General features: G+C 42.2%; 1 protein-coding gene across 4 annotated transcripts in view; it reads left to right on the forward strand.

The window, feature by feature from the left end:
- LEPR (leptin receptor) overlaps positions 1-11860 on the forward strand; it is a 44093-nt gene extending 32233 nt beyond the window's left edge. For all 4 annotated transcript variants that reach the window (XM_030032385.2, XM_030032384.2, XM_030032386.2 and 1 more), the window contains 5 exons: positions 112-294; positions 865-960; positions 1505-1607; positions 2347-2422; positions 7371-11860. In XM_030032385.2, the coding sequence (XP_029888245.1) occupies positions 112-294; positions 865-960; positions 1505-1607; positions 2347-2422; positions 7371-8186 (1274 nt within the window). In that variant the 3' untranslated portion in view covers positions 8187-11860. The remainder of the gene's footprint in view (positions 1-111; positions 295-864; positions 961-1504; positions 1608-2346; positions 2423-7370) is intronic.
- The last annotated feature ends 973 nt before the right edge of the window (positions 11861-12833 follow it).

The following is a 12833-nucleotide window of genomic DNA, read 5'->3' on the forward strand; positions in this document are numbered from 1 at the left end:
TTTATAGTTTATGTGCATGTAGTTTATAGTATACGCCTCTCCTGCTAAGCCAGCTCTCATCTCACCTCTGAGCTCATGTAATTCACGGCTGTTTTCTCCTTGTTCTGTCAGTGAATGTTGTGCAGTCGCTTAGCGCTTACCCAGTGAACAGCACTTGTGTGATTTTGATTTGGACGCTTTCACCTCAAATATATGTGATAACATCTTTTATTATCGAATGGAAGAACCTTAACAGAGAAGAGGAGATGAAATGGGTGCGAGTTCCTCCAAATATTAGTAAATACTATATTTATGGTGAGTGATCACTTGAAAATATAACGCAGTACGTTAATTGTTAGGGAACAGAAAAATGTAGCTTTACTGAGCTCTGGGATTCCTTTTTTCCCTCTCTGTGTTTCTGATGCCATTTATGGTAAGGACCAGTAGAGGAATTGTTGATTACCATTAGAGGACTGATTGTAAAGGATTGACTGTTACATTAATAATCAGGTTAACAAAGAATGAAGCTCAGGAGCATGTTCATTTTTTGGCAATACAATAAAATTAGTTCTGGAATATTGAGTACACCAGCTAATTATCTAAGTTAATATGCGCATTCCATTTGCATTTTGGCTTTAGGCTTAGAAATTTTTACAATAGCTCCATAAAGGTGTTAATTCCATGACAGAATGATGCTAGATTATCCAATATGGATTAATAGTTCATATCTTCTGATAGTAAAGTATGTATCTATAAAAGATGGCTTTCATTATTCCCCTCTCTGGCCTGATGAGTACTCTGATATGTGACCAGAGCCTCTGTGGAGGCAATTGTTTAAAAGTAGGATAACAGTTTTGGTTCAGAAGGCTGATTTCCTCTTTCCAGATCACTTTATCTTGATTGAGAAGTACCAGTTCAGCCTGTACCCTGTGTTTGCTGGAGGAGTTGGGAAATCCAGAGCAACGGATCAGTTTACCAAAGGTGACTTACAGGATCTTTCTCCATGTTGTTTATGAAATAGGAGCTTGTAAAAGTAAACTTTAAATGCAGGAGAAGTCTGCATCTTATCAGAATAAAAGTCAGTAATAAAGTAATTGTGCTATAACTATAAACAGTGATCTAGACTTCAGCTGCTTTAATTTGAAAACTCTTCGTGGGATTAGTTGAGTGAGGGACCTGAATTCCTGTGCATCTAATTTAATAGCTGAGATCCTAGGTCCCTGTGATACTTCACTCTCCAGTTGTGGACTATTCTCTTATTTCATACACTCTGATTTCATTTCTTAATAGCAAGGGAGCAGTGGCTGCCTCCCACAGGAATGGAGGAGTCATGTCAGTATTTAAAATAATTCCTTCCTTTTCCTCTATTTGTTCTCAAGGTAAAGGTTTGTTGATGTGCAGTAAAACTGTTTATCAGGGGGTTTTTGTGTGTTGTTTCTACTGTTTGTTATTACCCTGTTGCAGACTACTTTTTCACAGACAAATTATTTTACTGCATTATTATCTGAATTCCTTTTATTTCCAGGTGGATATGAAAATGAGAATAATGCCAGCCTCTATGTGGTTCTACCAATAGTTATTTCAACCTCAGTTCTGCTGCTTGGAGCATTGCTGGTTTCGCACCAAAGGTAAGTTGTTCATTGTCATATAAAAGTCCCAGAAGGCCTTTAGAAGAAGGTGATGCAGCTTAGATCGTGCCTGTCTGCTGAACTGGTGGGCAGGGTCTTTCTGGGGAAGGCTAGGAATTATTTTTATCATATATTTGATGTATTGTACTGAAAGGGAGTGGACTCTGTGGAATACAGCACCAAGAATTAAGGTGTCTTGAGTGCACAGGCTTGTTACCTTGTGAAAGTCAGACCGTTGCCCTTTCAGGTCTGGCGTCCTTGCAGTAACGTGATGATCAGTGCTGTTCATTTTCACTGGGAAGTATCACTTCAGCCTATACCACATACTCCTCACTTCTGGAGAGTGATTTATGGGCAAGTTAATGAGTGTCATGTGCTCTGAATTTGTAAAGCACTCTTGAGTTCCATGTGCAATTGTCATCACAAACTAAGGTCTGAAGTAAAAGCCAGTTGAAACAAATCCCTCTGAGTTTTGTGGAAGGTGGGTTGTGGTCATGTTCAGCAAAGACTGCCTGTACCTTTTATATTTTGCTAAACTGCCACTTGGTATGTCACTTCTTTCTTTCTTTTTTCTATTAAATTTTGGCCATCTATAATATCTAAAATGATTGTTTCATGGTCATAGTGTTCTGGGTAAATAAAATCGCACAGATTCCTTTTCTGACATAGCAAAGGTGAATGACAGCAGTACAGAATGTATGAGAACAGTACCAACTTCAGAATTTACCTCATATTTCAGAATGAAGAAACTGTTTTGGGAAGATGTTCCAAACCCCAAGAATTGCTCCTGGGCGCAAGGAGTTAATTTTCAGAAGGTGTGTATTTCCCTGGTGATGCTTCTTCCCCCACCCCATGGGTCTGACTGCTCTTTGCTCAGTACTGAACTCTACCTGTTGGTTAGACTAGACCCTACCTGAATTACTGAACGAAGCAACTCGGAGCCTCAGAAGTTAGCAATACAGCGGTTCTCTCAGCTGTAGAAAGCTAGTATGTGGAAATGGGCCAGGACCAGAGACCAACACCTCTTTTGAATGCAGGGGGTGTTTAAATTTCAGGGCAATTAGTAAATCAGTTGCAGAATCCCATAGGTGTAATGCTAATGCACCTCAGTGAGTGCCAGGTGTGTATCAAAGGCCAAATTCTTTGCTGGGATAAACTGCCTCTCCATTTGGCACGTGAATCGGGAGCTGTGATGTGATGAGCTGTGACAAGTAAGGGTCTTTACATGGACTTAGGCAGTTTGCACCAGCAGACAGAGTTTCTCACGGTCTCACAGTTTGACGGTGTGTAATCATTGAGACAATAATCTAAATTCAGGCCTGTTATTTCTAAAAGTAAGAGCATCTAATGGCAGAAGATTTTTCAGGTGTTTAATTTGCTTTCCCAGTGAAGGTTTCTTTTCTCATCTTTTATTTTATTTCATTTCATTTAAACAGAGAATGGACATTCTTTGAAGTCTAATCATGGTCACTGCCTGCTGAACCATTGGGCCAGCTCCCAGGCTTCCTATACAGAATTGTTAGAAGATTTTTCTATTTATATTCAGAAGACAGGAAGCACAGATACAATACAATGCTGATTTGTTTAAATATAACGAATCCTGGAAGTAGCTCTGTCAAAAATCTAAAAAGCCCTCGCAAAAAATTAGGAGCAAGTGCCATATTACAGACCAAAACACGGTTTGTCACTTGCACAGGCAGAAGCACTTTAGATTTGGTGGTTTTAACTTTTGTTTATTGCCCTACTGACTAAGGCTGTGACTGGCAAAGGGCTGAATACTTTCAAGCCCTGGGTTTCAAAAGGAGTTGAAAGAGCCCAGCCCTTCCCAGGATGCAGCCGTGGAAGCAGACACATCAGACTGGTTTGAGATTTATCCAGCTTGAGCTCAAGATCTGCCCAGTTACTGACTTCACTTGAAAGTGTGTTTTTATTCTAATTGAGTATTTGTTCAACTGAGAGCTAGTTTGGGAGTTTCCACTGGCTCCAGGCACATCAAAGTGATCAAGTCTCTTATTTGCACAAGTACTTGGTTGTCCCATTATGGTCTTTTGAACTTTTTACATGCATTTGGGTGCAGCAGCAACTCAGAGAATGTAGAAACTGGGTGTGTGTTGTGCCTTACTGGTTTTTTGTTTGCTTGCTTTTTCCTGAAAATACCAACGTGCATGTTATTTTTATGGCTTCTTCATTTGTTATCATTTAAACATGCAGCCACATCAATGCAGATGCCTGAATAATCTCTAACATTAGATATTTGTTTGAAAAAACAAGCCAGAAATCCTCAAGGAAAATCTGATTTCAGTGGTGGTAGGGCAGTTTCTGCTTATTTTTTTACTTACAATTTTTTGTGGCTTTTTAATGTGTGCTGAAGTACTTGCTTCTCTGATGCACCAAGCTGTATGTTTTAATGTTAAATGAAGCTCCTGGAAATCCTTCTGTTGGGGAAGACGCAGTTGTGGTCGGTTGGAGGGAAGAGTGGATGTTCTCCAGCCTCGTGGCAGCAGTCGCGTTGGCTGGCATTAGCAGAGCCTGTCTGGCATGGTCTAGAAAACTAAGTGTGTTTTACTTGTGCAGGTTGTTAAATCCCAGAGCAGTCTGAGATGTCTGCTTCCGTGGCTGCATCCGGGGAAGTGCTGGGCTCTTTGAACAGCTGTTAATTGCAGGAGTATAAGTTGTACCGGTGCACCTGTATTTGTCTATTTAATCTTTTCAACTATAGCAAAAGGAGCTCTTGATAATCCTCACTGTCCCCGATTGCAGAAGTGCATGAAGTTTGCATGTTGGATTTAGCATGTTGGAAATGATTCTCTTCGCTGACTGGTGGAGCAGAAATAAGTGCATTAAAGTTGATGAAGTTTTAATTAGGAAAGGAGGGTAAAGCTGATACCCTGGTGATACTGTTCCATATTCATATGCCTTGTTCTATAATTAATGGAAAAGAAATGATGCATGCAAGTAGGCAAGAAACTGAAGTTTGACATGATTTTTGACAGCTTGTTATGCAGTAGAAAGCACGCCTCTTCTGTACGTTGTACTAATCTTACTGGAAAAAGTTGCTTAATGTTAATCGCACTGAAGGCACAGTGCCTGTCCTCAGATTAGCATGGTCATCTCTCGCTCACCTCATGAGTGTCCAAGGCCAGACCGCATTCTTTGAAATCGTGTGCTTAGGGCCAAATCCTGCTTTTATACATGTGCATGGATTTTCCAGTAGAAAAAGCAGCGTATAGTACTTGTATGATGTTTTTCCTTAGTTTTATTACAACTGCATTGATTACATAAATAGCCTGTATACCACTACTGGGAAGTTCTGATGTCTTTCTGAAGGCATTTGATGTAGATAGAACTCCTGTCGTGTCCCGGTACATATCAATATTAAATCCTGGAGTCAGCATCTGATCATTACTTTGTATATTCAATATAGCACATTTGGTACGCCAGAACTGCATCTATCCTGATTGTATTGCTCACAGCAGCAAGAGTTTAAAATCGTAATCTAAACCAGGCAAGACTCTGTCTTGCAAGCCTTTACATGTATGCACAATGTCAAAATCATAAAAATTCCTCTTATTTGCTCAATAAATTAGTAAATAAAAATAAAAAAGCTTTAGGACCTAGTGTTGGAGAAATTACTTAAACACAACTACAAATGTTTTACAGGGGAATTAGTATCAATCTTGCAGGGACTCCTGCATTTCTGAATTACCCCACTATGTCCATGGGGTTATTTGCAATGTGTAAAGTTAAATATATGTGAAAGTCAAAATCTGGTCTTGGCAGAATTAGGCCAATATCATATTTTGATATATCTGTGTTTAGCAACTAGAGTGCAAAGTAATTTTGAGTTTAACCTGTCTCAGGTGTGGTAACTGGCTTACAGCTCAGAGGTAGTCTGTTGCTTGTGAGACAAATACAACCTAAAACCTAGACTGAACAGGGAAGCAAAATACAATGTTGTTTGAAATTCCTTGTTTGTTTGGATCTCATTTGCAGAGTTTGGGAACTGGTGACCTGAGATTATGACTTTTCTCCCAAGTTTTATGGAACTACTTTGCCTGTTGTTTAACACAGTTTGTGCCCAAATTATACCGTGCATGCATATACTGTGGAAATACAGCACTATTCACCCAGCTTACTCTGTAATTGCTGATATGCTATAGTTTTACATTTTCTCAGGACGTTGGATTATGCATTGTATTTGATTAAATATCTGACATGTTTTAATAAGTGATGTGTCTGAGTTGGCAGATGGTGGCCTTTGCCAAACAACATACCTGTCTTTGAATGTGATGTATCGAATCTTTGCAGGCAATATTATCTGTATGTTTTCTGTGGTACCCATATGCGTTTATAAGAGCAGGTACTTGCAGCTGGGGTGAGGGAGCAAGCAGATTTTGGGAGGAATATAACCCATCTCTGTTCAGGATAAACCAGCTGCCTGTTGCAGGAGGGCAGGTATCAGGAGGAAACATGGTGTTTGGGTTTTTCAAAAGCTTCCTGATAATAAGCATCTCCCATTTTGAAAATGCCACTGTGGGCAATATACACTGACTGGACTGTTAGTCTGCTTCGGCACAGCAGTGCCTCTGCTCCTGTCAGTTCATAGCAAACCTGTGAGAGGGAAGATAGCTTTCATTGGGGAATATAAGTTACGATTATTATGGCTTGATGTATACAGCATAGAGCAGCCTACAGCTCATTTCAGTAGCTGGTTAATTTTATATGTGGTTATTGACATTATTTTGAAGACTAGGAGAGATTCCAGTGTGCAGGTTGGTTTCGGTGTGGGAAGGTGATGGACTTGTGTGGGGCAAGTACCGAAGCACTTAGAAACCTGCTTGCCAGCTTTGCCGCGTGAGGGCACAGGCGTTACTGATAGCTAGTCTAGGCTAAAGTAGTAGCCTAAGATACGCAAGTTAGTGTACTCTTTTCTATAATTGTATACTAGTCTAAGTATTTTGACATGTTCCTAGTTGTTTTGGCAGCTTTCCTGCTGTAAAATATGGTTTGCTAATATGCACAAAATCTGTTTTTATCTATTTGTTTTGTCTTGAATTTGTTAGGAAATGTATGTTTTTCAAGTGACTTTTCCTTTGTAGCTAGGAGTTGCAGTTTTGCTGTCAGTTCACACTATTGTGTATTTTACATGCATATATATTAGGTAGTAGTAAAGCATACGTTTCTGCAAAATCAATGTGTGTTTCTCTTCATGCAGTTCAAACATACAGCTGCTATTCAGATGGGAATGCTCTAAAAATACTACGGAAAGGCTGAATTTGACCCTAAATAGTAAAATCCTAGCAGGGAAAGTTACTTTAGTTGACATGTAAATGATTAAGTCTATTGTTTATACAATCTAAATAAAAAGCCAAGGACATCTAAGGGTATAAGACCTTTGTCTTGCAAAGCACTTGCGTGTGTTTTTAACAGTATGTGCATGTTTATTAATGTCAAAAGGAATGGGACCATTCAGCTGCTTCTGTTTCAGCTTGAACGATAGGCTGTCTTGGCTGGAGTACTGAGCACTTCACAGAACGCTTGCTTTGCAGCACTTGACACACAAACAGGTTCTCGCTTTTGTGTCTTGTCCCTCAATCTTCACCTACGCGCAGACATAAAGAAAAGAGGAAATGTGTTTTAGAGGATTTTCAACTATATATTCTTACTGAAACTATGGGGTTTTTGTCTGTGATTCTTAAAATCAGTAGCTTCGTACTGAAATAAAAATAATAGACGAGCATTAAAATATATCTTTTCTTCTAGCCTGAAACTTTTGAGCATCTTTTTATCAAGCACCCCGAAGCAATGTCATTTGAGCCTCTTCTTCTGGAACCAGAAATAGTGCTGGAAGACATCAGTGTTACTAAAGTGATGAAAAAAGAAGACACACAAGATTTTTCAGTAATTGATTCAATGTTTACAAAAATTCAAGACTCTGAACATGACTCTGCTTGCTCTAGCAGCCATTTCAATAGTAGCAGCTTCTCCGAGAGCTCCCGTGATGACCAAATCGGTGGAGAAATTACAAGGCAGTCCGATATTAAATATGCTACTATTATCAGTAACTCCAGATCAAGTGGGCTTTACGAACAGAAAATGACTCTAAGAAGTTGTTTTGATAGATGCTTCTTAGCTGAAGATTCCTTAGTTACAGGTGCTTTCTCAAGTAGCTCTTGGGAGGTGGGAAATGGGGCATTCCTCTTATTACCTGATCCGCCTGGCAGGCAGCCCAGCAAGACTCTTTCGCTTTCCCTTATTTCTTCAGAGGGATTTTCGGAGCCGTCAGATCAGGATGACGCTTTCACAGACGGAGATAGTCCTGAGCGGAGCCTGTATTACCTAGGGATAACATCATTGGAAAAAAGAGAAAATGACGTTTTTTTAACAGAAAGTTCCGGGGTGATGTGTCCGTTCCATACAACCGATGTCCTCAAAGATGTGGGGTTTCTTCAGCATACACCGCCTAATTTGAATGTGTGTTTCCAAAGTAGCCTGAAGTATAAAGCCATTGTGCCATACGTGCCGCAGTTTCAGATGACTGCTGCCAAGGTGCAAGAGACCACAGAGAAAAACTCTTAAGTCATCACACCACAATTTGATACTCTTAATGGTTTTTTAGGTGTTGATACCTTCCCCTGTTTTTCCCTCTCCTGACTTCTTTCAGGGGCTCTCCTGTTTTGAAGCTGGGTAACTGGTTCTATATTTGAGTGCCAGAGTTTTAGTAGGAAGAAATTCCATTTCTTGACCTAATTTTCAAACATGGGGCCTTCCTTCAGAGATTGGATTGTGTTCAAATTACCCTCTGGTGCCAAATGGCGTATTGTTGATGCCCGTTAGGCGTATGTCTGAGCAGCCCCGTGAAGAACCGCAGTTGGAATTGGACTCGGTGCCGTAGACGTCCAGGTGAGAGGATGGGACGCGATGCAGATGCAGTCTGCGCTGACGCCCGGTCAGCTCTGCGCGCTAGGCTGTGGTCTGTCCCCAGGGCAGAGCCGCCGACAGCTTTGTAAGCCCTCTGTAGCCGCAGCCGGCTGCCGGGAACGTCCCCGGCCACCGCGTTGCTCATCTGCAGGGCAGAGCACAGCAGCACCTTCCCGGTGTTGTCAGTGCGTGACCAGAGACTCTTCCTCCAGCTGGGGAGAGGTGGAGGAGTCGGGGGTTTTGCAGGCTTTGGTGTGGAGATTCCCAAACGCTCCTCAAGGGCTGGGAAGGATCCAAGCAACATAGACCAAAGGAACACAGCTCCTCTCTCATGCATTTGCTAAACGACCCTTTACAGTCCCGATGCAGATTGCAGCCGGTTCTGTAGCAGTGGGCTTCTTTCAGTTTATTGTTGTCAAACAGGACCATGTTTTCCACTGGGGTGAGCACAGTGTGTCTGTTGGCAGTACAGACCCGTACACACGTTTCTTCTCTCTGTTCAGGAGTAAAGTATTGCTGCAAACGACGTCAGCAAACTGTGTTGAAAGACCTTGTTCTTGTTTTAGGGTTTGCTTGGAGACCCTGAGGGCAGGATAGAAAGGAGTGACCTACTATGTACATGTGTGGTGTTTTGAGGGGAAAAGCTCGAATGTGTCATTTTGCTGGGAATGATTTGGGACACGGAGTGCTACAGGCTGAGTCGACCTGGATGCGGTGCAGCCACTGGCCGTTCAGAAAGACTGCCAGGTTATGATACATCGGTATCCACTTGGACTGGTGGTAAACAGATGCACTGTACAAATACCAAATATATTTGTTAGGGTTTTTTTTCTCCAAAATTCTGATGTATTTATTGCTTAGCTGACCTCTGCATTAAATTGAGCCTGTGAATATGCAGATGGTCCACGTGAAAAAGTCAGAACGCTCTATTTCAGGTCTTGAAAGGGAGGCCCTGACCAATGATGGCAAACTTGTGGCTGCTGTTCGGGGTCTTTTTTTAAAGTAAATTGAAAATACTCATCAGTAGCATCAAAGAGCTGTAGAAGAAACTGTGAGGTCAGAGACACGTGGCGAACAGTGCATCAATGTGTAAAACACTCCCTGAAGAAGTAGTGGTTCCAGTAGCTAAAGACTTACGGTACTGCAAGAGGAAGAGAATCAAAATTCTTGCGGCTACATTAATTGTGGCCTGTTATCTGCATAAAATTATGTGCTTGGAAGTAAAATGTCCACATTTTTGTTGTTGAACATGAGATTCTAGTACAAATGGTACTGCCGTAAAACTACCATCTCTTCCAAACCCCTTTCCTAAGAGCCCACAGTAGAAAAGGCAGTAATTTGATCCAGGGCTCCTGTATTCTTGGTCTTCGGTGAGCTAGCCTGTCTGTATGGACTTGGAGAAGTCGGTTTGCCTTCACAAGCCCTGCTCCCCTCAGCTGAAAAGCTTCACGATGGGAGGAAAATTAGGTCTTGCAACTGAGCTGTATTTTCTGGGATAAGCTGGTAAAGAAAAAACACACTTACTTGCAAGCCAAATATATTTTTTGTACTTCATAGTTAGTAAATATTTTTGTATATGTGCCTTTTCAAAGAACTATTTTGAGGAGCTAAGAAAGATTAATATATTGTGTATTCCAAAGCTAAATTTATCTGAAACTTATATAGCCAATTAAAAACAAAAGGGCAAAACCCAGCAACAATAGTAAATGATAGGAGAGGTGTGGAAACACTTTAATATATTAGTGATAAGAAATTCTATGGAGCAAAAGGGACCAAAGCAAATATATATCTGCACTTTGAATTTAAGATAAGCTTTACCAAAAAACCCACTGCTTTTTCTCAAACAAGCTGCTAACCTGGCTCTTGCTGGGGGTCTCTGTTTCTGGATGTTGAATATAACATGGATCTCATGTACTTGTTTCAGAAATATTGCATGTGGTGGGGGGAACTAAGACCTGTTTCATGTTAGTAGCCAAAACTCACTGTCACTTGAAAATGTGGTTGGAGGCTGCAGGGACAAACCTGAAGGTTCCCATAGAGTTCCAGGAGCAAAGCTGTGATTAGCACCCAGGTGAATGCTTAACTTAGAATTCATCTGAAAAAAGAAATTCACTCCTGCCAGCACATGAACTTGATGCAGCACAACCTCCAGGGTCCTAAGGGTGCCCCGGGAACGGACTCGGGTGTTGGATTCTGCCTCTCCTGACGGTTTGTCCACCGGATCCAGCATCCCCTGAAGTTTGAAGATGCGGGGAGGCTAGTGTAGGTCGGCTGTCCCACCAAACCCGCCCCAGCTAGTGCCGCAGGGATCCCTCATGTGGTGCAACCGAATTTGGGGTGGAAGACCCAGATTCCTGCACATCAACCTTCTCCTCCTGTTAACCGGCGATGCAGAGGTAATGTGAACTATTGAAATGCGGTTTTGTGACAGCTGCCGTAGTATAACCGTATCACCTTCTGTTTGGAGGAGAGAGTCCCCTCCCAGCGCCCCTGCAGCACACCCATCTGCTGAAACTTCTTGCTGTTGGGAAGTGAAAAGGGTAGCGCAGCTGTCTGTAGACTGGAATAATAAACGCATGGTTCGTCATGAGGTTTGGATTTCTTTAATTACAATGTTCAGAAAAATTCTTTAGTTGTGTTTGAAGGTCATCTTGCTCAAGAAATGAAAAGCTCACGCTGATTTTACCATACAGAGTCCTTATCCAGTAACCCTGTAGGGACAGGAGTACCATTAACCATGGGAACGATCAGCTGAGTGAACCAGTGAAGGCTTTGCTGGGAACACAGGAAAATGCAGGAGTTAATCTTCTGTCCCCCATCATGCAGGACTCTGACGTGCCTCAGAGGTGATGGTGGGAGAGCGTTTGCAGCCTGGACTTGCTGTGATGCCTGCAGCTGTGCTCGAGGGTTGCTGTGTTAAAAAAGAAGCGCAGAACGTCTTCCCTCGATGGAAGTTGGCAGGTACCCAGGTATCGCCACCTTTGGGAGTCCAGCCTGTCCTCCTGGGTGCCTCTGCCATCCCAATCATGGTTTTTTCCTAATGGCCAGAGCAAGAGGTGCTCTTTAGAAAAACAAATTGATGTGAGTGTAAGAAATGCTGCAAATATTAGCTGATCTTTTCTGCTTCAGCAAAAAGAAAAGATTTTAAGTATAATTACTGTAGAACCAAGCGATTTAATCCCTTAATGTAGGTGTGCCTTTTCTGAAGCAATCTCCATACCATGTTACCAATCCCTAAGTTTCTGACAGTGCAGGTAAACCCAGGTCCTGACCCATAGTGAAGGGCAGGACACAGCTGTACGAGTTTATTCAATAAATACTTCCTAAAACTGGCTCTCAGTCTGGCATTTTCATCCGTATCCAATGGACATTCAATCCCGCTCTTCACCTTTCTTTGCTCTTGTATAAAGCCAAAATCTGCATATCCTGAATCCACCATCTGCTGCTGTCTGCCTCTGCCCTGGTCTCCGGTTACGGTTTCAGCTCTGTCCACTCCTGCGGGCAGCATCTGCCTCTGGGAGACGAAATTAAGAGCTGGGGTCACTTACCGCATTCTCCTCTCACCATTATTTTTTTCCCTCAACTTCAGGTCAATTTTTTTGTTTAATAAAGCTGAGTACTTCCCCTGCCACGTTAGATAACAGTGTTTTATGCTGTGTTTGCAGCGGTCTCCTCCTTTCACAGGGCAGCTGATACACGTACTTTACTCAGGAGCAAAATCTCATTTGTTTGTTCCTGAGCGAGACAAAGATGGGCAGGTACGGTGCCTGGGCGAAAGCATTTTGTAAGGTAATTTTGGAGGGTTGTTTTCCTTGCAGAGCTGCAAGCAGACAGCCCTCCTGCCTTCCCTCGATGGCTTCGTGTCTGGCGCTTTGTCACGAGAAGGGCTGGACCAGCGGGCGCCTGGCCGGCTGCGTGTGCCGAGCAGCTGGTCTTCCTGCCGGGGTTGGGTTTTGGTTGTTGGAGACTTGAGGCTCGGTTCCCCTTCGATGTACTGGAGATGCACTCCACCCACAGCAAGAGTTTTCCTTGTGCCTGTAGTGAGTTTGAGTGTTGATTTTTAAGAGCAGATGCCTTATTTTTAAGTACGCAGGAACTTGAAATGCTGTACAGAAATTAGGTTTGTGAGCACAATCCCTTTTCAGGCACATTTCTTACAAAAGCCAGTGAAATTTAAACATGCTATTACACATTTAGAATTGAAGTTATCAGAGGCGAAAAACTGCAGAGGAAACTGCATTTCTGTATTAATCTCCCAAGGCAGACTTTTGCTGACAGCTGGACTGTTGTAGCCAGAATAGGGGC

Source organism: Aquila chrysaetos, chromosome 12 (genome assembly GCF_900496995.4).
Source record: "Aquila chrysaetos chrysaetos chromosome 12, bAquChr1.4, whole genome shotgun sequence".
NCBI lineage: Eukaryota > Metazoa > Chordata > Aves > Accipitriformes > Accipitridae > Aquila > Aquila chrysaetos.